This window comes from Hippocampus guttulatus, chromosome 7 (assembly GCF_054856545.1).
Source record: "Hippocampus guttulatus isolate MCC_2025c chromosome 7, RoL_Hgut_1.0, whole genome shotgun sequence".
Taxonomy (NCBI): Eukaryota; Metazoa; Chordata; class Actinopteri; order Syngnathiformes; family Syngnathidae; genus Hippocampus; species Hippocampus guttulatus.
Genome location: NC_141267.1, coordinates 23,388,447 through 23,408,421, shown reverse-complemented (window position 1 = coordinate 23,408,421; position 19,975 = coordinate 23,388,447). Strand labels below are relative to the sequence as shown.

The window sequence follows — 19,975 nt, the reverse complement described above, 5'->3', positions numbered from 1 at the left end:
CAATTCTGGCGTACTCGACCCCGCCGCCATTTGTAATGATTCAAGTCATGGCTAAAAATGAGAGGCGATGGGGAACGAGACTAGGTCTCATTCATGCGTGTCCTCTTGCAATCAGACCGCTCGATGACTTGCATCCGGCTGCACTCCGCCTTTCTGCGAATAATGAAAATGGGTGAGGCAAAAAAAAAAAAAGTGAATAAGAAAGGAGAGAAACTGAAGTAAAATCACAAATTACAATCAAAACAAAATCTTTGGAGTTTCGATGCATTCGTGTGGAACTCTGCAAAAAATGGTGAGGTGGAGGTCTCCACAGAGGCCAGATGGTCAACTCGTATTTTCCCCGGGATGCGTCATTGTCATAATCCTCCTTTATTGAAGCCTTGCAAAGAGGCTTCGCTTGTTTTGTTTTTCTCAAATCAAGTCTGATGATGCGTCACTCCGTTGCCGTCCAGGTTTTATTATCTCTGTGACGGATCCTCTTGGATCCCGGCGCTCTGTTTATCTCACGCATGCTTGCATGGAGCTTCTGAATTTTGGACGCTCCAGCCTCCTCCTCCTCCTCTCTTCTTCTCATTGTCATGCAAAGAAACCTGCCCGCCATGTACGACGTGGGCTGCGGTTCGCCAGGGCCGCCCCGCAGAGCAAATCGAGTCGGCTGCGCGGAAAACGGGAGCGCTTGTCACTCGCAGGAGAGACACAGTGCGGCGTCTGAAAAGTATCCGCAGCAGCTCGCGCTTTTCCTCTGTTGTCGTTGTTCCAAAAAGGGAATACCACCCCCATCCACCTCTTCTCACACAGCAACGCTGCAGCTCTGACAAGGTGAGATCCCTTCGCCAAGATCATTTCATTGAGATGGGCGGCCATTTTTTTTTTAATCTGGATGTACAGCAGCGGTGTCACTATTTGGCAGGGCAAAAGCCCCCTGAGAATATTGGGAGCCCCCGCCCCTCCCAAAAAAAGTTGCACATGATTAAAATGTGTTAGGACAGGGGTGTCCAAACTGCGGGACCGGGAACTGTTCTGTCACTACACGTCGCCGGCGTGGATAGATCAACAAGGATTTATTTCTAAAGGACAGCTGAAATCAGTCGTCGGCATGCCGTGAAGATGTTTTCTCTTTGCGTGGCCTCGAATATTTACCGAGTGTCGTAGCTTTGTTCAATTTGTGGAAGAGCAAATTCTTCCTCTTTTATTTTGCCGTTGGTGACATTGGTGCTCGCGTGCCACATTCACTCATATCCTGCGCATCTCCAGGGGACCGGCCCGCCCCCGTCCATAAAACCCGCCGACGCCCCTGATGCACAGTCTGAGATGAATCCGTGCAAACGGGAGGGGGGGGGGGGGGGAACGGTGCGGCGGTTGACGGCATTTCAACAGGGCGGCCGTCAAAGTCGCACTGAATAGATTTGCGGTCTTTTTCAGCATGTGAACTGCTGCACAGTCCATGCGCAGGAGAAGCCATAGCAACGCACGTTACGGTACCTGCATGGCTGATTTCATTTCCATGGCAACCGGGGATTGATCCCTCGAGTTATGCGGCGAGAGAAACAATATTAATGACTGAGAGGCAGCAGTGGAGGATGCCAAGCGACGACATGGTCGGGGGGCTACGTGCGCGGGTGGAGTCGCACCCGCGCCGATAACGGCGCGCTCAATCATTTGTGGCGTCGCCCGCATGTCTACCGCTAGTTTTTAAATGACCGTTCCCCTGATCTCCGCTCATCGCCGGCCGCTGAAAAAATGGATGGTGGACACCCTCCATTTAGCTCAAGCACATGTCGTTCAAGAGTCCGGAAATTCCTCACGTGCAAAAATAAGCGGCGAGCTGATGCGGCAACTTGAAAGTATTTCTTTTCCAATCGTCACGTTGCTGAAGTCACAATCCGTCCACCCTCTGCATTCTTTTACCTGAGCGGAAATGCGCTTGACATCATTTGTCACTCGCGTTTCTTTCTTTGGAAGCGGTTTTGAATGCAACCGTTTGTTCTAATCCAGAGCGAGTGTATCTCTCCGAGATCCGTTATTGCGTCAACATCATTATCTGCCTTTGGGCCAAAAAGCAAGCAATTAAACTTATTGTGGTGTGCCGGTCGGCGTGCGCTCCCCAAAAGATGATCGGGCCTCTGATAAAATGTTTACTGGAGCACGGGTTCCTGCTGTAGTTTTAAAAAATAAATCCCATTGAACACTTTGCAGTTTGCTCCGGGGCCTCCGAGGAGCTGATAAAATGACACTGGGGGAATGAATTGCTCAAGAAAAACGAGTTGGGTGCAAGGCGGATGGGGGACTTCCTCAGCCAACAGGGCAGCATCAACGATTGCTGCAGGCCTTCCACACACCAACGGCGGCAGTTTGCTTATTTACCTTGGCCCGCGACGCCTCGAGGGTGGGGACGCGCACCACGCGCAGCTGCGCCAGACATAAACCGTCTTTTTTTTCCCCTTTCCCCTATTTTGAACGCAAATTCAGACGGACTAGCGCTCGTGATTCGCTGAATTAAATTGAATGCCACGCTGAAAAAGACACGTACAATTTATAGACTTTTGGCACAGCAGATTCATTACAGTAGTTTTTTATAAATGATCCTCTATTGCGATATGCTGTGGCTGCATCTTAATTGGGGCACAGCACAACGAAGCAACCGTGCCCTCTTGTGGATAAAAGGGATATAGCACACATCATCAGACTTGCTTTGACTCACGACTGTTGAATGAGATGGCTAAGTTAATGTCATCTCCGGAGGGGAGGGAGGGCAAAATGAACGACTATTTTCGTGGTCCCGAGTTTTTCCTATAATAAACGATGCGCGCTTTCACATCGGAATCTCCAATAATCTTAGATTTGTCGATAATCGCTAGGGGCGTCTGAAAACTCGCTAAATATAGCTAGAAAGTCGCTAAATTGGCAACATTGCTCGCGTCTGTAACAATACGTAATACATATTGTAATCAAGTCTTCAGATAACAACCGCCGCTAGGGGACAATCTAGGGATTCTGTGTGTGTTTGTGACAGAGAATGCTTCGCTTCTTTTGTTTATAATTTTATCTGTGGTTTTATTATTTGCTCTTGGTTGTAAAGTGTCCTTGAGTGTTGTGAAAGGCGTTTACAAATAAAATGTATTATTATTATTATTGTTATTGTGTATAATAATATGGATTGATGATTAATTAATAATAAAATGAAAGTTTAAATAAAATAATAAAATTAATAATAAATGAATTATTATTATGTTTTTATCTTTCTTGTTATCGACAAATTTGAGAAATTCAATGCAACAACCCATATAAATCCCAAAACACCTTAAAACATGGCGTAAACTTCAAATATTTGGCTGTGCGATTATGACATTTCCAAAACAAAATAAAAAAGTGCGACAATATTGCAATCCCCATCACCGTCACGTGGGAGTTGTGACGTAAATTAGCTGCGTCAAGAAGACGTTCGGTTACTACTTCCGGTGTTGGTGAAAGGTAGGATCAAGTGAACGAAAACAAACATGTGACGACATGTACCAGTGCTATACAATCAGGGAGTATCTTTTTACACTAGCCGCATGTTTAACCCGTTGAAGTTATAAGACTTTTTGGGGCCTTTTGTAGTTTTTTTTTTCGTCGATGTTTTCTCGAGCTGGATGGTGTTTTCGAGCGGCATGGACCCGATGTCGCAGGTTATTCATTGCCAAATTCACTCATTTGCTGTATCATACATTACACGCGTTACATTTCTCCCCTTGAGACAGCCGGGATTGAATTACACAGCGCCGAACATTCGATTTGGAACAGATTAGCTCCTCTGCGGCGCCCTATCAAATGAGTCGGCGCTCCATCGTGAGGTGCTACTCAAAAATGTGAAGGCGTTCCCTACATCACCCACTTCGGTTTCTAATCCTGGATTAACCACATGCATGACGCTTGTGCAAAGCAGTTGCTCACGACATCGAAACGAGTGAAGCAAAGCATCACCCAAACGCGTCAGCTACATGACCACTCGCCATGGACCTATGGAAGTTACGATCAACAACTCCGTACTTGTATTTCATACTTACTTTCACCCATTCTTGTGATCTAGTGCCATGTTCAAGGTTATAAGAAGCACTTTCTATGCGAGTCGTAATCGTCAGTGTTGTGAACCCTTTTGTTTCAAGTTCCCGCTTTTCGTCTCCTTTCAGAATGGGGAATTTTGCATCTTCCACAACCGGAGGATCAACCAGTACAGCTTGTATGAAGTTTGTTCATGTAAGTAGACCCTAATGCCTTACTACACGTATTAAGAAGTCGTCTATGTATACACACAGTACGCACAAAAAGTTTGGGATATTTGGCTTTCGGGTGAAATTTCAGGACGAGCCTAAAATGCATTCAAACCTTTACAGGTGAACTTCATGTGATCTTCTCCAAGCTTTTGGGTTCCCATGTCCATTGTCCAACTGTCCAGTGTTTCTGTACTTTTTGCACAATTGCTGTTCTCTAACAAGCAGCTCAACAGCAAAGCTCACAACAGGCGTTTGTTTGATCCGACCTATAATTGTTCCGGTTCAATTGTCATTGTGGCCCTTCACTAAAAACACGGGCCTAATTTCATCTTCACGGACAACAACGCTCCATCTTAACGAGGTCGCAATATCAGGCAACGGCTGTGGGAAACTGGAGTACCTCCAATGGAGTGGCCTGCACTTTCTCCGGACCCGAATCCTGTTGAAAACCCGTGGGATCAGCCGAGGCTCGAAATTCTGCACCCAGGAACCTCCGTGACCCGAGGGCTGCTGTCAATAGACAATACGGCGACCCGAGAGCAGCATGAGACGTCGTCGTCGTCAGGCCGGAATGGAGGCTCAGGGGCACATGACGAGTGATTGAGACATCGGGGGCACTTTTGGTTGTGGCGTACCCACCATCGTTGCTAACTTTTCTTTCAGTGAATGGTTTGAGATGAGGAAATCAGCAGTGCACCCTTCTACTTAAATGTCCCACTTTCATCATCATATGATAGCGTGAAGTTTTTCTGTAAATGTAAGCCAAATATCCCAAACCTTTGTGTATGTATGGAAAAGTAATGCAGTCCACATTTTTTTCAAACCTTTCAGGAATTGGTGTCACAGAATTGCGTTGTGATATTTTCCAAGACCACATGTCCATACTGCAAAATGGCAAAAAACGTGTTCAATGAAATAGGCGCCACGTACAAAGTCATTGAACTTGATGAACACGATGATGGGAGGAGATTACAGGAGGCCTTAGCTCAGATGACCGGTGCCAGAACGGTAAGAACCTCATTAGCTTTTGTTTGTGGATTTCTTTCCTTAAAAAAAAAAGGAATAAAATCCCGTTTGTCACCTTAATCGTGCAATATCATGGATCTGTATACTTCATTATGTCGTACGTTTTTCTGTATGACGCATAACTTTGTTTTACTCTACATGGAGATGTAGTATGATTCGGTCAGGATAAAGGTTGAGAGCGGGCGGTCAAAGACAACAAAAAGAGCTGAGAAAAAAATGACTGATATCTATCAACACACCTGCGGGCAAAATGTGTGTGTTCAGGTGCCAAGAGTCTTCATTAACGGAAACTGTATAGGGGGCGGCTCCGATACCAAACAGCTCCACCAGCAGGGCAAGTTAGTGCCCCTGATCAATCAGTGCGCTCCCTGCTGCGCTCCAGACTCCGAAGGCTCAGGAAGCGGACAGTTCGGATCTGCAAAATGACTAACCGTTCTTTGGATCTCTTTCAATGCTCTATTTATAAACGCCGGCTAAATCTTGCGCTACAAGCTGTATGTTGTTGTTCTTATTTATCCGAGTACACTTAAGACTTAATCATGCAACACATTTTTCCTCCAAGAGTTGACAATATTCAGCTTTCACACGTTTGTTGAAGCGTCCAGCAATGTCGCAGTTGTTGTTTTAGTCGTCACCCAAAACTCCTCGGTGATCGCGTTTTACTTTCGGACGCGGTCTGTATCATGTAACAAATGAAACGATGCCTCTCCTATGTGATATTTCGCGGGGATCATCTTCACAAATAAAATGGGATTGCAAAACGCAATGACTGCGTGGCGATGTGGTTTACTTTTGACTGGCGTTCGACGGCGGCGTCGAAGGACTTGAAGCAGCTCTTTTGGCTCCGAACGCATTCACGTCAAGTGGGACATGTTTGACAGTTGCAGCTCCGACGTCCAATAACTCCTGTTCTAATGATGCATCTTTCTTGTTTATGAAAGCCTTTCTTTTCTGCACCAACTGCGCAACTGTTCTTGTCTTGTATTCTACCACTGATCACTTTAACTCTGCTTGATACTTTGCACATTGTCCACAGTTGTCATTGGGTGGTACCACCGCACAACGGGTCACTTACATTATGGAATGTCCTTGTTTATGATGATACTCGTGCAAGCGTGTACTACCGGAGACAAATTCCTGTGTGTTCTACATACTTGGTCAATAAAGATGATTCTGATTCTAACATTTGAAACTGTCGTAGAGTCCTGCACATCTCTCTCTCTCTCTGCCATCATATGATGTATCGGTGGACTTTTGTATGAAGTAGGATAAGTACGGCATTATTTCCAAAAACTATTCTAGTTATTTGTTGAAAACGTTTTGTTTGTTTGTTTTTTGTAAGTGGGCCTGAAAAAGGTTTTGGGTTATATATATATATAGTTAAGTATTGTATAATAACTGTACTTCACAGTGCAGAGGTACCGGATGGATGGATAATAACTGTAAAAACAAAAATAAAGTTCACTACTTCACGGATTTCATTTATCACTGGTTCTTTTCGGAACGTAACCCCCGCGATAAACGAGGGATTACTGTAATTAAAAAAAAGGTTTATCAAATGGAACAACCGTGATTGGCATGAATGACTTACGCTTGTTGGCGACACGAAACGTCCCGAGTGAGAAGAAGGGCACCGAAAATTTCGTGATTCCGAACGCGCACGAAACCCGGCGAAGAGGAAGACGAGTCAAGCGCCGTTGGAATTCGCCGCCGCCGCGCGACAAAACGAGCGCACCCCTGCCTCCCGGTGAACGCACGGTGGCGGTCTCCATCCTGCGGGGCAGCCCGAGTGACATTAGCTTGACTGCGAGCAGTTAGCTTTGCATCCAGTCCATGTGCCCTGTTATCTTGAGCCAATAACGCCGTCGATCATGGCCGCGAGCGCGGGTGAGTGGTGCCTCATGGAGAGCGACCCCGGGGTGTTCACGGAGCTGATCAAGGGTTTCGGTGAGTCGATTTTCCGCTCGAGCCGCGCGTTCGGCGCCGCCGATCGGCGCGGCTAACCATTGTAGCCCGCCGCGCTCGAGCTACGGCGCCGCCGCGCTCTTCGTTTTGGCAACGCGTCTGCGCAAATGAAATAAAGCAAGGCCGTCTCCGAAGCAGCGCCGTCCGGTCACGTCGCATGCCGGCGGCGTGGCGTATTTTGCTCCCGCGCGGAAGGTTTTTCCGCGCGACGCCACTGACGACGATCCAGCAGCGACGCTAATTGGTTAGCATTACTCAGCGTTCAAACGTACGGCGCGTGGAAATCAGCCCTCGCCGGACGTTCATCAAATGCTGCGGCCGCGTCTCAATGGCGACTGTACCGAGAGGAGTTCTTCGAATTGCTTTTGTGTCACTCTAGGCTGCAAAGGTGCACAGGTCGAAGAGATCTGGAGTATGGATCCGGAGAACTTTGACAACTTGAAGTAAGGATCGGTCACGGCGCCGAGCTCGCTCGCATGCCAAAGACGTGCGTTTTTCATTTCTCTTGGCAGGCCCGTCCATGGATTGATCTTCCTCTTTAAGTGGCAAGCGGGCGAAGAGCCGGCGGGATCCATCGTACAGGATTCAAGACTCGACCGTATCTTCTTTGCCAAACAGGTGCGCCGGTGTACGCCTCGACCCTCTCCTCGCTTTCTCGATTTGTCATCAGCTCAACGACGATGATGGATCAATCCAGTCTCACTTTGGTCGCCATCTGCCTGACGCGTGTGGTTTCAGGTCATCAACAACGCTTGCGCCACGCAGGCCATCGTCAGCGTCCTGCTCAACTGCTCCCACCCCGACATGCTGCTCGGAGAGACGCTCACCGAGTTCCGAGAGTTTTCGCAGAGTTTTGATGCCGCGGTATGCTCATTTGCATTTTCGATTTCGTGATAAAATGGCAGGCGAAATTTCTCTTCTTTGGTCAGCGCTTTAGGACTCCGACTTGGATATTTTTTTTTTTGGCTGCGGCCCTCCACGACGACGCTTTAAATGTAAATGTCGGGAACTGTCAGTGGGATAACTCCGCTTCCGCTTTGGTCCTCAGATGAAAGGTTTGGCTCTGAGCAACTCTGAAGTTATCCGACAGGTGCACAACGGCTTTGCCAGGTAACCGCGTCGCTTGCGTTTTAGCCGCGACGGATTCTTTGGCGTTGATTAAAATCGGCGGTTGTCATCTTATGTGGAACGCGTCGTCGTCGTCATTTCCAGGCAGCAAATGTTTGAGTTTGACGCCAAATCATCGGCCAAGGACGAGGACGCCTTTCACTTTGTGAGTTATGTTCCCGTCAACGGTCGACTTTACGAGTTGGATGGACTTCGAGAAGGACCCATCGACCTCGGTGAGCGTGCGCGGGAGGACGATCCAAGTCGTCAACGGCGAAAGGCTGTCGCCGGAGAGGGCCGCCGAAACGACACCTTTGTGTTTTTCTACCAGGTGCCTGCAACCAGGACGACTGGATCGGCGCCGTCCGTCCGGTCATCGAAAAAAGGATCCAAAAGTGAGCATCTCCACAAACGCACGCTTTCACGTTACGCGCACGTTGTCGCGGAAACGCACCCGGCAATGAGATCCGCCGCGGCAAGCGCTCGAACGATTCCCGTCACTTTTTTTGTCGTCTTTGTGCTTTTCACGCGACACAATTTCATTTGGTCTCAGGTACAGCGAAGGCGAAATCCGTTTCAATCTGATGGCCATCGTGTCCGACCGCAAGATGATATACGAGAGGAAGATTGCCGAGCTTCAGACTCAGCTTACTGAGGTGAGGAGAAAAAAAGTTGGTGTTGGCTCCCGCGCCGCTCGCAACTTCGCTTTGACTCGGCCGCAAACGTTTTTTTTTTTGGGGGGGGGGGCTTCAAATCACAATTCCCGTCCGTTACCGTGGCAACCAAGCCACGCTGCCATTTTGGGGACGTTGTTTTGCACGATGCAGCGACCGGGCGGGGGGGGGGGCCTGGGGGGGGTTCCTCGAGCGCGCCCTCTTCCCACCCATCAGTCCGTCATGCGGACGCCTCACCCAAGTGACGGGGCAACAGATTTTGGAACGCGGTCCACAGATCAGGCGCCGCGTCCATTTTGGAGAACATCGAAGAGTTTGAAGTGCGCCTTTTTTGGGACGTGAAAATCCGATTAACGCGGCATGCTCACCAAACAACCGCAGTCGTCAGGGATGGCAATTTTCCGTGCATACGCGGAAATCCGCCGTTTTATTTCTTAAATTGATCTTTTTTGTGAATCGTCTAAATCCGTTGAGAAAATTTTAGGGGGTGGGGTCAGGTACCTTATCGTCGAGTTTTCACGAGCTCTCCCGATCAGTCTTTCCATCTTCCGATTGTAAACAGCCCTGCGATTGGACGTGTATGATGTCTTACTTGTTGTGATTGGTCGCCCCGTCCAGGCCACGCCCCTTTCCGCTTTTTTTTTTCCATCACCAGCCATTGCCATCCCCGGGTCATGAATATTGACCGTTGTTGTTGCTCACCCCAAGCCTCAATTTGTCGTCTCGTGGACTTTGTCCTCGTCTTGGTCTCGGATTAGGCAATTCATCGCGGCGCCAGTCGCGCGCGCGCTTTTTTTTTTTTCCCCATGCCAAACGTCATCTTGCACAGTCATTCTGACAACGCGCGCGGGGTCGAAAGCCCAAAGCACCGAAGGGCAGCGGCGACGCTTCCGTCGTTGCTTCGCGCGGACGCTTCCGAGACGACGGCGCCGCCCGCGGAAATGACGGCCCCTCCGCCATTTCATTTTCGACGAGGGGTCCGATCGCGCAAGCCGTCAAAGCGGATGGCGCCGCCGCCCGAGCCAATGCCCTCTTCTGTGGCTCGTTTCCAGGATGAGCCCATGGACACGGACCAGAGCAGCACCTTTCTCAGCTCCATTCAGTCCGAGATTGCAAAGTATCACCTCCTTATCGACGAGGAAAATCAGAAACTGAAAAGATACAAGGTCGGTGCCGACTCGGCGCTTTTGCCGGAATGTCTTTTTCTTTATTGTCATTCGTCACGCTCGACGCCGGCATTTGATTTTGGCACGCACGTGTCTCTGGAATGGTCATAAACGCCGGCTGCCGATTGTCTTTGTTTTTTGTTTTTTTTCCCCTCCGAGACTATTTTTGGCCACGTCTTTCTTTTCCATTCCTCTCCTTTGTGTTTACCGAATTGTTCCAGGTTGAAAATATCCGACGGAAGCACAACTACCTTCCATTCATTATGGAGTTATTGAAGACATTGGCCGAGCACCAGCAGTTGATACCTTTGGTGGAGAAGGTGACTTGCGTTTGTTTTTCGTTTTTGTGGTTCGAGTCACACTCGATGAAAGACGGATTGTTTTGTTGACTTGCTGCCGTTTCTCCTTCACCAGGCAAAAGAGAAACAGAGTGCCAAAAAAGCCCAGGAGGCCAAGTAATCGTACTCGTCGCCATCGCCGCGCACGCATGCAGGCCTCCCTCCAGTCTTTTTTTTTTTGCCTGTGAGCCACCGACGGATTCTCCGCATCCGCCGCATTCGCGCCCGTGGCCACGGGTGTCCCGTAGCATGTTCTTCCTGCCATTTGTCTGCGTCCAGACTTCAGAAATGCGGTGCGGGAGAAGAGACTCTCCGTGTGTTCATCAGATGATGTGCGCGATCGAAGGAAACGTGCGCAAATTGTCTTATTTTCATAATAAAAATGTCAAGAAGTTTGTAAACTGGTGCGGTCGTGTCACGGCAGCTCTCTCGTAAACTGGATCTTCATTTTCATCTTGGGCCTTGTTTACAAACACGTCTGTGAAGAGCGTCGGTTGAATGTCACCTACTGGTAAAGGACAGGAATTACAATGAATGGAAACCGTCTCGCTCCGAGCCCCCCCCCCCCCCCCCTTACATGAATCGCCCTCATTTGTGCTCAATGCAACCGTTTGGTTTCAATTGGATCTATTTCGCAGATGGCTAATTCAGTCAAAAAGAAACATCGCAGGTGAGAGACGTCCACAATTGTCATTTCAGGCATCCGGAATGTCATTTTTGCCTCCATCAGATGATGTCACTTCCTGTTCATGTGTTTGCTTGGAAATCTTCAACTTCCTTTGCGATTATCAAAACTTTTTGAGACATTTCAAGACGCCTGCGAGGAGCCACAAGTCGCGAATAACTCGACGCTCGTGTTGAAGGCCAATTCATCATTCGAACGTTGCCGTCGGATGGGGGGGGGGGGGGTGCGAAAACGGAGTCCTAAAACGGGCAATTTAAAAGGGAACCGAGTTTGACACCTATGAGTCTCAAACCGGTCCGTGACAGCTGGCGCAGTTCATCGGATCTAATGACGATGGTTGGCCGCCGGTGTAACGAGGCAGGGACACTCCGTCTGTTGGGCAGTCGCGGGGTGAGGGGGGGGGGGGGGTGCGCGAGCGCCACTAGCCAGGTGTGTGTGCCGCAACTCGAGCGCGAGTGGCTCGTTAACGCGCAACGTGATGATTCACCTTCACGGTCCACCGGACCCTCTGCGGCCTCTGGAGCGCGCCGGATGAAAAGTGCTCCGATCCACGGGAGAATGCGCCGCAGCAAACTTTAGACTCGCCCCCCCCACCCCGGAGTTGCACCAGGGTGCATAAATGACAGATCGGAGTGGACGGGAGAATGCTCACAGCCAGGATCCGTCACGCAAATGAATGGAAGAATGGAGTCAAGACGCATGAACGGTGCGCATGGAACCCTCCGACTCATTGTAGAAATCGTATTTGTTGCATTTATTTATCCAAACGCGGCGTACGTGTTTGGAGTCTGTGACACGGCTGCGTAGTAGAACGTGTCCTGAGGCTATTTGTGGCACAAGTGTTTCCGTCCCCGCACGTGCACCGCAACGCCCCCTCGGACGCGCCGGTCCAACGTCAAGATAACTCGCGGCGAAAAATGAAAACCTGCAGGTTTTGCGACAAGCTGTCTTGACAGGCCACTCGGTTCCATTATCACTTTTGACGTCAGTCACGCTGACAGCAAAAAAAAAAAAAAAAAAAAATGCAGTCATGGTGACTGTTTCAGCATTCCGCAGGCCTTATTTTTACAACAAGGCGTTGTGAAATCGCGCATCCCAAAAGCATTCCTCAATGCTTCACACTTTCTACGTTGTGACTTCAAACCTTATTCCACAATGGAATACATGAATCGTGCTGAGTGGGCAGAGCAGTGAAAGCCAACGTACCTTATGGAGTTGTTGTTTAAAAAAAAAAAAAAAAAAAATAGCAGAGGTTTGGATGTTGTCATTTTGGTGTATCGTTTGTTCCATTTTAGAAGGAAAGGTGTTACATGGCCTCGTTGGCAATTCTACTTGTCAAGAACAGACACGGAGAGCCCCGGCCTCAAATCTGTTGAATTGACTTGAGCAGCGTGCATCAAGGCCAGCCCACATTTTCAGATTGTTATCACTGATGAGCATTGAAAACTTGCAAAGAACCTTGAAATGAACTCCAAAGTGTGAATTGGGGTGGTGCGCTCCCTCTTCTGGGAGGTGAGCAGCAGAACTTTGGACAAGGGAGGACTGACTGGCTGTCATGATTGGGTTTGGGACCACCAGGTGGCACTGTAGGGCTCCCCCCCTGCAGTTGCACACCTGTTGGTCATTAGGTAATTATTAGTTGTATAAAAGGACTCCTGCCCCAACACTCGGTGTCGGGGTCATTGTTGCTGTTTGCTCTTGGCTTCTGTCATGTTTGTTTGTCACTTTGGATTCGTTTTTGTTTTCATGACTTTGTTTTAGATTTAGTTTTCGGTGTTTTCTCAATAGACTTCTTCAAGCCCCTCCCTCGTGCCTGCTTTTTGGGGTCCACCACCACCACCACGCAACGTGACACTGGCTGACTCCAAAATGAAGCGCCTGACATTCATCCATCGGAGATGCAACCAAGGTACAGAATACCCTTTCGAAATGCTGTTGTGAAAGGGGAGAATCCAGTAACTTGAGCCATCTGATTGTGATAAAAATAAACGGAACCGTAAACCCCGAACCCTAACCCCAACCCTAGCCTTAACCCCCGAACCCAAACCCATTCAATAAAAGACGATTTGTATCGCAATATTTTCTGTTTTCAAGCGGAACAATTTGGTTCAATTTGATGCGTATTTTAAAGAAAAAAAAGAAACATTTTTAGATTCAGACTTTTTGTGAAACCCCATCTAGCTATCCATCGGTGTGTGTGTGTCAAAAATCCAACCCAAATCCCTGCTGCAGTGTGTGCAAACCTGGTGAAGAACCAGCCAAAACGTCTGTTGTCAAATTGCAAACAAAGCTTTTGGTAGCAAATATTGAGCGCTGTTTGTCTGATGTATCAAAGGCTTGCAATTGCATGCAAACGAATTTTTGTTTGACATTAGCTTCCGTCCCTCATAGTTGAAGAGTACATTTGATGCAAATGACATCCCTCGACCTACTTTGGAAAGTCAGCAGGGGATCAAATACTTGTTCTCCCCCCCACTGTGTGTTTGGAGGGATTTATATACATCTCTCGCCGCCCCCCCGTAAAAAAGTTACATTCAGAAACATTGCAACACTGAAAAAACTCAATTGGAAAAAGAGATTTTAGTTGTACAGCGCTTTCGCCATTGTAGTGCAATATCAAAGAACAAAATCCATACAACAATTCCAAGTAGAAATACAAGTACTCCTTGCATCTGCAATGCTGCTAACGAATGCAGCGAGTACACCCAAAAAAATAAATAATCATAAAAATCACATTGTCTGTTGTCATAGTATCGGAGTGAAGTGAATAGAAACAGGAAATCAACGTGAATCGTATCCGGTCGTAACATCATGATATGAATGTCATTTGTTTAAAAAAAAAAAAAAAAAAGAATGAAGGGAAGCTTAAAACGGCTTCGGTTGTGTTTTCCACTCTTGTCGCGAGTGTTGATTTCAGTTTGGTGGGTCCGTTCACCAAGTTTCGAGTCGACTTTCAGCGCCGTCGCCGTCTCGCAGCCGCCAACAGTTGACCGTAGAGCTCCGAGCGGATGAACCTCGGGTAGGAGTTGTTCTCCATCAGGCTGTAGACTTTTCGCTGGGCCGCTAGAAAGCTGGCCACGTTGGGCTCCTTGAGATTTTGGCTGATTTTGTTTTTGGTGTAAAAGTCCAGGTTGACCTGCGACGGAAGAGAAATTCCAGTTTTGCCAAGCTCGCCCGAGAGAAAAGGGACTCCGTGAAGCCCGTTACCTCTTTGGGAGCTTCGTTTTTAATGAACTCCTCGTAAATGCTGTTGGCCTTGGACGTCAGCTCTTGATGCGACGAGAGCGTCCTGAGGTCCTCGCAGGCGTTCCAAAACTCGATGTTCTCCTCGCAGAACTCGCTCTTCATGAAGACGCAAAAGGCCGTCTTTCCGTCTGCGGCGGGCCCACAAACGCAAGAGACGTCATCCTCCCGCGCTAGCCGACGACGGCGCGGGCTCGAAGTAGCGGCCATGAAAGCCGTCTGCGCCGAGCCCGCGCGAACCGTCTGACCTTTGAGACTCGCCCATGCAACGGCGGGCCGCGTGCGCGTGTCCAGCGATGCTTACATTTATGAGCGAGGAGGTTGTCGAGCGACTGCGCCCACTGCGTCACGTCATCCGCGGTCGGCCTGAGGGCAAAGAAAGCGCCGTTTGGTGGGCGGGTCGCAAGCGACGAGAAGTGCCGCGGAGGTGACGGATATGCGCGACCAAGCTGCTAAAGTGACGTGAAGGGACCGCTAGCGCTAGCTTCTTCACTTGCGCAAGCTAGCTCCTTGCCAACTGGAGTTTCTTTTCAAGCTGCTTCCGGTCCCGTGAGACAACCGCAGCAGAAGAGGCCGTCCCCGATTGCCCCCCCCCCCCCCCCCCCATCCGGCCCGTTTTCGACATCTCCCTCCTCCGACACCCGCGTTTTAAACCATCGGCTCCGCAGCAGCCTGCTAACCGTCCCGACCTTTTGAATCGGGCGCGTTGGAGACGTTGAAAACGGGCTGGAAAGCGGCGCTCCAGGAATAGATTTGGGCACGCAGCCCTTCTATGTGCTATGTCCCCCCGCCCCCCGCCCCCCACCCCCCATCCTTAAATTAGATTCCAATTCAGTCGGTTGGTTATCGTGTTGCAAATTGCGCAGATTTGAATGAAAGAAGGTACCTGTGCGATTTGGTCTTCATTCGGTTTGAGATTGAAGGGGCTGGGTTTGTCTTCAAGAGTAGTCCGATTCTGTTTTTCCAGTTTCTCCCCCTGGGAAAAAAAAAATCAAAAATCAAAGGAAATCTTGAGTTTGATGTCAGCGCAGGTCAGGCGTGACGGTATCGCGGCTTTGACTTACATGTTTTTTTCCTCTTTGGACGGATGAGCGGCTTTGGCGCTCCAGTTGGCTAAGTCGTCCTTCATGCTTGTGCGTCTCCTTCTGCCTCTGCTTTGACTGGAGGCCTCGCGCCTGCCTTTATAGTTTCCCCTGCGGCAGCTGACGACGAGGAGGAGGCGGGCCCGGCTCGACAGGTCTTCCACACGTTTGGCTGTCGTGTTTAGACATCGAGATGAGCCGGCGTTCCCAGGGAGTGACGCTTATTGCACAATACGTTCCAACCTTGCAGGGAGCTTCATTGCGCTTGTGATTGTTTTTTTTTTTTTTTTTTTTTGGGTGCTGCTGTCTATTGTTGGCGCACAGGTGCTGCTCGCGAACGGAGCGGCGCCACGCCCTTTGCCACCTAACAACCGGCGGCGCGCTCCGGTAACTGAGGAGTTGCCCTCCTAGCCGACAGTGGCCTGAAGCACAAACGATGACTCAGTGACTTCTTGGAGCACAATGTGCACTCTTCCCCCCCCCCCCCCCCTCGCCAATTCACACCTCACGCACGCGTCGCCAAGAATGATGAATCACGTCGAGGTTTGACGTTTGGTCGGATGTCACACGTCCTCGCAGATGTTCCTTGGCATCGTGCCGCAATAAACGTCGTCCGATGATTTCGTCGCGCGGCAAAATGTTGCCAAGCGCCTTTTGCGCTGCGACGTTTTTTTGTGTTGCGTACGGCGCGGCGGTCACCGAGGGTTGCGGGGACGCACGGAAGGCGACATTCGCCGGGCACGCTCGAACAGTTGCTTTTCGCCTCTGATGAGCTCGAGTCAATCGAACAAAGAGCCGGCGTTCCAATTTCACGTCCGATGTTTGACAGCATCTTACTGATGTGGCGGCGCGGCGCGGCCGTATTCGAAGCCGCTTTGACCCCGAAACCACCCGGCTCCTCCCCAGGCGCTCGCACCTCTCGACACACTTAAGCAGGGGTGGGCAATTATTTTTTGCATAGGGCCACATGAGAACCAGAAAATATTATGGAGGGCCGGATCAAAAGGGTGAACTAAATTCGACATAATATTAATTGGATTTCTTTATTTAAAAAGCAGTATTTTGCATTTTTTGGCACGTTTTTCAGACTTTAAGAGTACATTATTCCGTCGTATCGAACGGGATTTGCTTGACTTGGCGCTACCGCGGGCTTCCGTATCGTCTCCCCCTTCCTCCCTATGCTCTGCAACTTCAAGTAACTGTGCCACCTGGCGTTGAAATGCCTGTCATTACAAGTCCAAATGAAATGAATGCAGTCGTTGACATCGAACCTTAATTGTGTACCAAACTTCGGCGGGCCGGATTAAAAAGACCAACGGGCCGGATTTGGCCCGCGGGCCGTAGTTTGCACACCTCTGGCTTGGGGGATGTCCGAACCAAATCAGTGAGGCTTCAAATGTGAAAGTTCTTTGAGGAAGCGAGCCGACTGATGAGTCATCAGAGTTCACCCCCCCCCCCCCCCCCCCACCCCCCGACCAACACACACAAACACGCTTGTTGAAGTCAAAACGCTTCCAAAGCCGATGAGGATATGAAGTTTTATTTATTTTTTTTTTTTTTTGGGAGGGGGTTGTGGGTTGGGGAGGAATTTTCAGATCATCTTGTGTCAAAATGTAACATGAAAGCCATCGAGCCAGTGGAATATCTCCCCGCCGTCATATCTCGGAGGGGGTCAAAGGGAGAGCAAAGTGCTCTGGTCACCATCCCGCACCATGTGAAGGTGCGCATCTCCTGCGGCGTCGCACCGCTTGCGGCTCCCCAGAGGGAAAAGGCGGCGCCGACCTCGTCTGTTTATTATGATGTGCCGGACTCGGCGTAAACGCCGGTATGTTTAGAAGTGGATGCTGAGCAGAGCCAAGTTTCCACCGAGGGACGAGCGGCGAGGTCTGACGAAGAAGGAAAGGTGATTCCCAGCAACGGCCGCTCGAGACTGCGAACGATGCGTTCGGACGCGCTTTTTGTTTTCGTTCCTTCGGAAAAGTCGATTTCAAGGCCGCGTGCGTAAAAGACTGAACAGGAATGACGTGAAGCAGAGATGCACGCTGTGATTCCACACGGCACACGCCAGCGCGCTCTGTAAATAGGCTCATTCAAAACCAGAACCGAAAGTCGTTAAGCTGCGGTAAAAAGTTGAACAACCTCTTTTTGAGAGCGAAACACAAGCTCGGGTGGAATTGAGCAGCGACGCAAAGTGCCAAAGGAGTGTGCCCTTGCGCTTGGCCGAGCTCTCCCGACGAGGTCCATTCTCAAGGCTGCCTTGAGAATGGATTTTGAGCAAGGGCCGACGTCACGAGGTGCTCAGCCAATCGGAGGACGGGAAAATGCCGCCGTAGCTCTCGATCCGAGTCGCGTCGTCAAGGGCCCTTCGTTTATCGCGGGTTCAGTGCATCGCGGATTTTTTCAAACATACAAAAAAATATGTACTGTATATATATAATTTTTAAATTTTAAAAAAATATATGCATGGAGTACAGTAGTGTATATGTTGCTCTATGTGACTCGCTGTTGTTTTGCAGCTTCTCGCGGACCGTTTGCGGACTTAAAAAAAAATATATATATATATAGTATATTTTTTACCCGTTTATGTTAATTGGACGCCACTTTGCAGATTTTCGTTTATCGCGGGTGGTTTTGCAGCAAAGACCTCGCCGGCCCGGCCTCGCACCGGCGCCGCGACACGATTTTCCAGTGCTTTTGCGCGTCTGCAAAATGGGTTGGGACCGTGCGGCAAAAATCCAAAAGGGAGACGTTGAAGCCCTCGCTTCCAGAGTCATCGTTTCTGATGAGCTTTGCGTTCGTTAGTCGTCGGTTGCCGCCAAACAAGATTATGTCACGTAGTGGAATGCCACCACTGCTCTACTTTCAGTGCGATGACTGTCAGCGTGACCTCAACACACTGTGGCCCAAATGAGTCATGATCAGTATGTCCTGTTTTGGTTCAGCGTCCAAAATAGGCAAAGCCATTCAAAAGCAAACATCCTTTTTTGGTCACCGGCATTTATTGCTCCCATTTTGGCGGCGCAGGATTTATTCTTTTGGGGCAGCATTTATTTCTTGATTTTTGGGGCTGCAAAATGAGTCACACATGCACATTGGTGAAACGTGAAGGCAGCTTCACACGTTCCCTACGCGGCGAATGTCGGCACCGTGCATTTTTCTTCCCGTTATTTTATGCGTGAGAGAGTCGGCACGTTGACGTGTGACGATGATTAATCTAAAATTTTTTTCGGCAGTAGGACCAAATGCTCAAGAGTTCGCCTAGCTTGCCCAACATATCTTGCAGGGGTCGTCGTGACACATTTAGGCGCCTGCCATGTCACTGTCCGCCCCCCCCCCCCCCCCCCCCACACGAACACACACGGCACGAGCCAAATGAAAACCGCACCCATTTGAAAGCATCTGGCTAAAAGATTGAACGCGACTGTCGCACGACTGGTTTGTCTACCCCATCAAAGCACGAAGCGTCCAACCTTGCCGCCTCGCAAGTACGAGTGAATGAGAGAACTGAATGTGCGCAATCTTATTGAAGACACTCATCAAAAACAAATGTTGAAATTGATACTCGCATCATGCATGCACGCCTCACATTGCTTATTGATGATCAAGATTTTTTTTTCTCCCCTTGACTGTGACCAGCAGATTATTTGTAGGGGTGTGCATCTGTCCCCTGCGCCCCCCCCCCCACCCCTCCTCCTCCAAAACAGGACAATGAAACGTATACGTACAGGTAATCATGCTCATCTGTTTATTACTTTTGACAATTTTTTGTTTTCTACCGTTAAAATCCAATTCTTGCCATGCTTTATTTTTATATTGTGTTTTTTTTTCCCGCTACGTGCTTTTATTTTGGCGGTAGTTTAGGAAGTGCCGATCCACACGCGATCGAGGAAAAAAAAAGTGGACGAGTTAATGTGGTTTTGATTGAAAGGTACGTCGTCGCTGCAAGGGAGAGCTTTTTGTAGTGCCTGTGTGTGGGGGGGGGGGGGGGGGGACAAAAAAAAAAAAAAAAGATGGCCTACCGAGTGTCGCTAGCAACTGTTCCACAACAGTTGATGTGGCGTTAATTGAGATCACTACTCATGAGAAGGGTGTCTCCACCCTTTGCGGGGCGTGGGAAAGTCGCAGCTCACGCACACGCGCACGCTCCTGGCAACAATCAATGACAACAGACAAACAACAAAAGGTTTTTTTGTATGATGGACTTCATTCGGATGGATTGAAATTACGCAATCTACTTTGGACTCGTAATCACCAACACTTACAAAAAAAGGCACTTCAACAACAGCAACACGCTAAATGACGGTGAGGGTTCCAAATAAATAATACCACGTTGAACTTAAAATGACCTTATACATTTCCATCAACGGCATGCTTTGAAGTCTGTGTGCGCGTGCGTGCAGATTTGGAGTGGAGCAATGAAACATGTGACACGGTAT

At 49.2% G+C, this 19,975-nt stretch overlaps 3 protein-coding genes across 7 annotated transcripts; 2 read left to right on the top strand and 1 right to left on the bottom strand.

The window, feature by feature from the left end:
* The first annotated feature begins 582 nt into the window (after positions 1-582).
* glrx2 (glutaredoxin 2) lies at positions 583-6,471 on the top strand. Of its 5 annotated transcripts, none has more exons than XM_086115580.1 (4): positions 583-819; positions 4,170-4,236; positions 5,085-5,261; positions 5,544-6,471. In XM_086115580.1, exons 2-4 carry the CDS (start codon positions 4,171-4,173, stop codon positions 5,703-5,705), a joined length of 405 nt encoding a protein of 134 aa, XP_085971706.1. In that variant the 5' UTR covers positions 583-819; position 4,170; the 3' UTR covers positions 5,706-6,471. The 5 variants fall into 5 exon arrangements, with proteins under 5 accessions (XP_085971706.1, XP_085971705.1, XP_085971703.1 ...); XM_086115579.1 differs by lacking the exon at positions 583-819 and adding an exon at positions 3,396-3,471; XM_086115577.1 differs by lacking the exon at positions 583-819 and adding an exon at positions 3,437-3,668.
* A 453-nt stretch (positions 6,472-6,924) lies between these two features.
* On the top strand, positions 6,925-10,934 carry uchl5 (ubiquitin carboxyl-terminal hydrolase L5). Its single transcript, XM_086116508.1, has 11 exons — positions 6,925-7,226; positions 7,624-7,687; positions 7,757-7,862; positions 7,983-8,108; positions 8,293-8,354; positions 8,457-8,587; positions 8,683-8,746; positions 8,905-9,007; positions 10,078-10,191; positions 10,413-10,511; positions 10,606-10,934. The coding sequence occupies exons 1-11, from the start codon at positions 7,151-7,153 to the stop codon at positions 10,648-10,650; spliced, it is 990 nt and encodes a 329-aa protein (XP_085972634.1). The 5' UTR covers positions 6,925-7,150; the 3' UTR covers positions 10,651-10,934.
* A 2,841-nt stretch (positions 10,935-13,775) lies between these two features.
* LOC147203179 (regulator of G protein signaling 2-like) lies at positions 13,776-15,651 on the bottom strand. The gene is made up of 5 exons (XM_086116682.1): positions 15,522-15,651; positions 15,344-15,433; positions 14,762-14,823; positions 14,422-14,588; positions 13,776-14,350 (listed from the first exon to the last, which is right to left on the bottom strand). The coding sequence occupies exons 1-5, from the start codon at positions 15,584-15,586 to the stop codon at positions 14,168-14,170; spliced, it is 567 nt and encodes a 188-aa protein (XP_085972808.1). The 5' UTR covers positions 15,587-15,651; the 3' UTR covers positions 13,776-14,167.
* Positions 15,652-19,975: the final 4,324 nt, after the last annotated feature.

Bases quoted from the DNA above. Each gene is read 5' to 3' on its own strand.
- glrx2 (XM_086115576.1), top strand. From the start codon at position 3,994: ATGGACCTATGGAAGTTACGATCAACAACTCCGTACTTGTATTTCATA. The intron at 4,083-4,169 runs GTTATAAGAAGC...GTCTCCTTTCAG, and splicing joins GATCTAGTGCCATGTTCAAG to AATGGGGAATTTTGCATCTT. The intron at 4,237-5,084 runs GTAAGTAGACCC...CAAACCTTTCAG, and splicing joins CTTGTATGAAGTTTGTTCAT to GAATTGGTGTCACAGAATTG.
- uchl5 (XM_086116508.1), top strand. From the start codon at position 7,151: ATGGCCGCGAGCGCGGGTGAGTGGTGCCTCATGGAGAGCGACCCCGGG. The intron at 8,747-8,904 runs GTGAGCATCTCC...ATTTGGTCTCAG, and splicing joins ATCGAAAAAAGGATCCAAAA to GTACAGCGAAGGCGAAATCC. The intron at 10,512-10,605 runs GTGACTTGCGTT...CTCCTTCACCAG, and splicing joins TGATACCTTTGGTGGAGAAG to GCAAAAGAGAAACAGAGTGC.
- LOC147203179 (XM_086116682.1), bottom strand. From the start codon at position 15,586: ATGAAGGACGACTTAGCCAACTGGAGCGCCAAAGCCGCTCATCCGTCC. The intron at 14,589-14,761 runs GTAAGCATCGCT...GGCCCGCCGCAG, and splicing joins CAACCTCCTCGCTCATAAAT to ACGGAAAGACGGCCTTTTGC. The intron at 14,351-14,421 runs GTAACGGGCTTC...CTTCCGTCGCAG, and splicing joins AAAACGAAGCTCCCAAAGAG to GTCAACCTGGACTTTTACAC.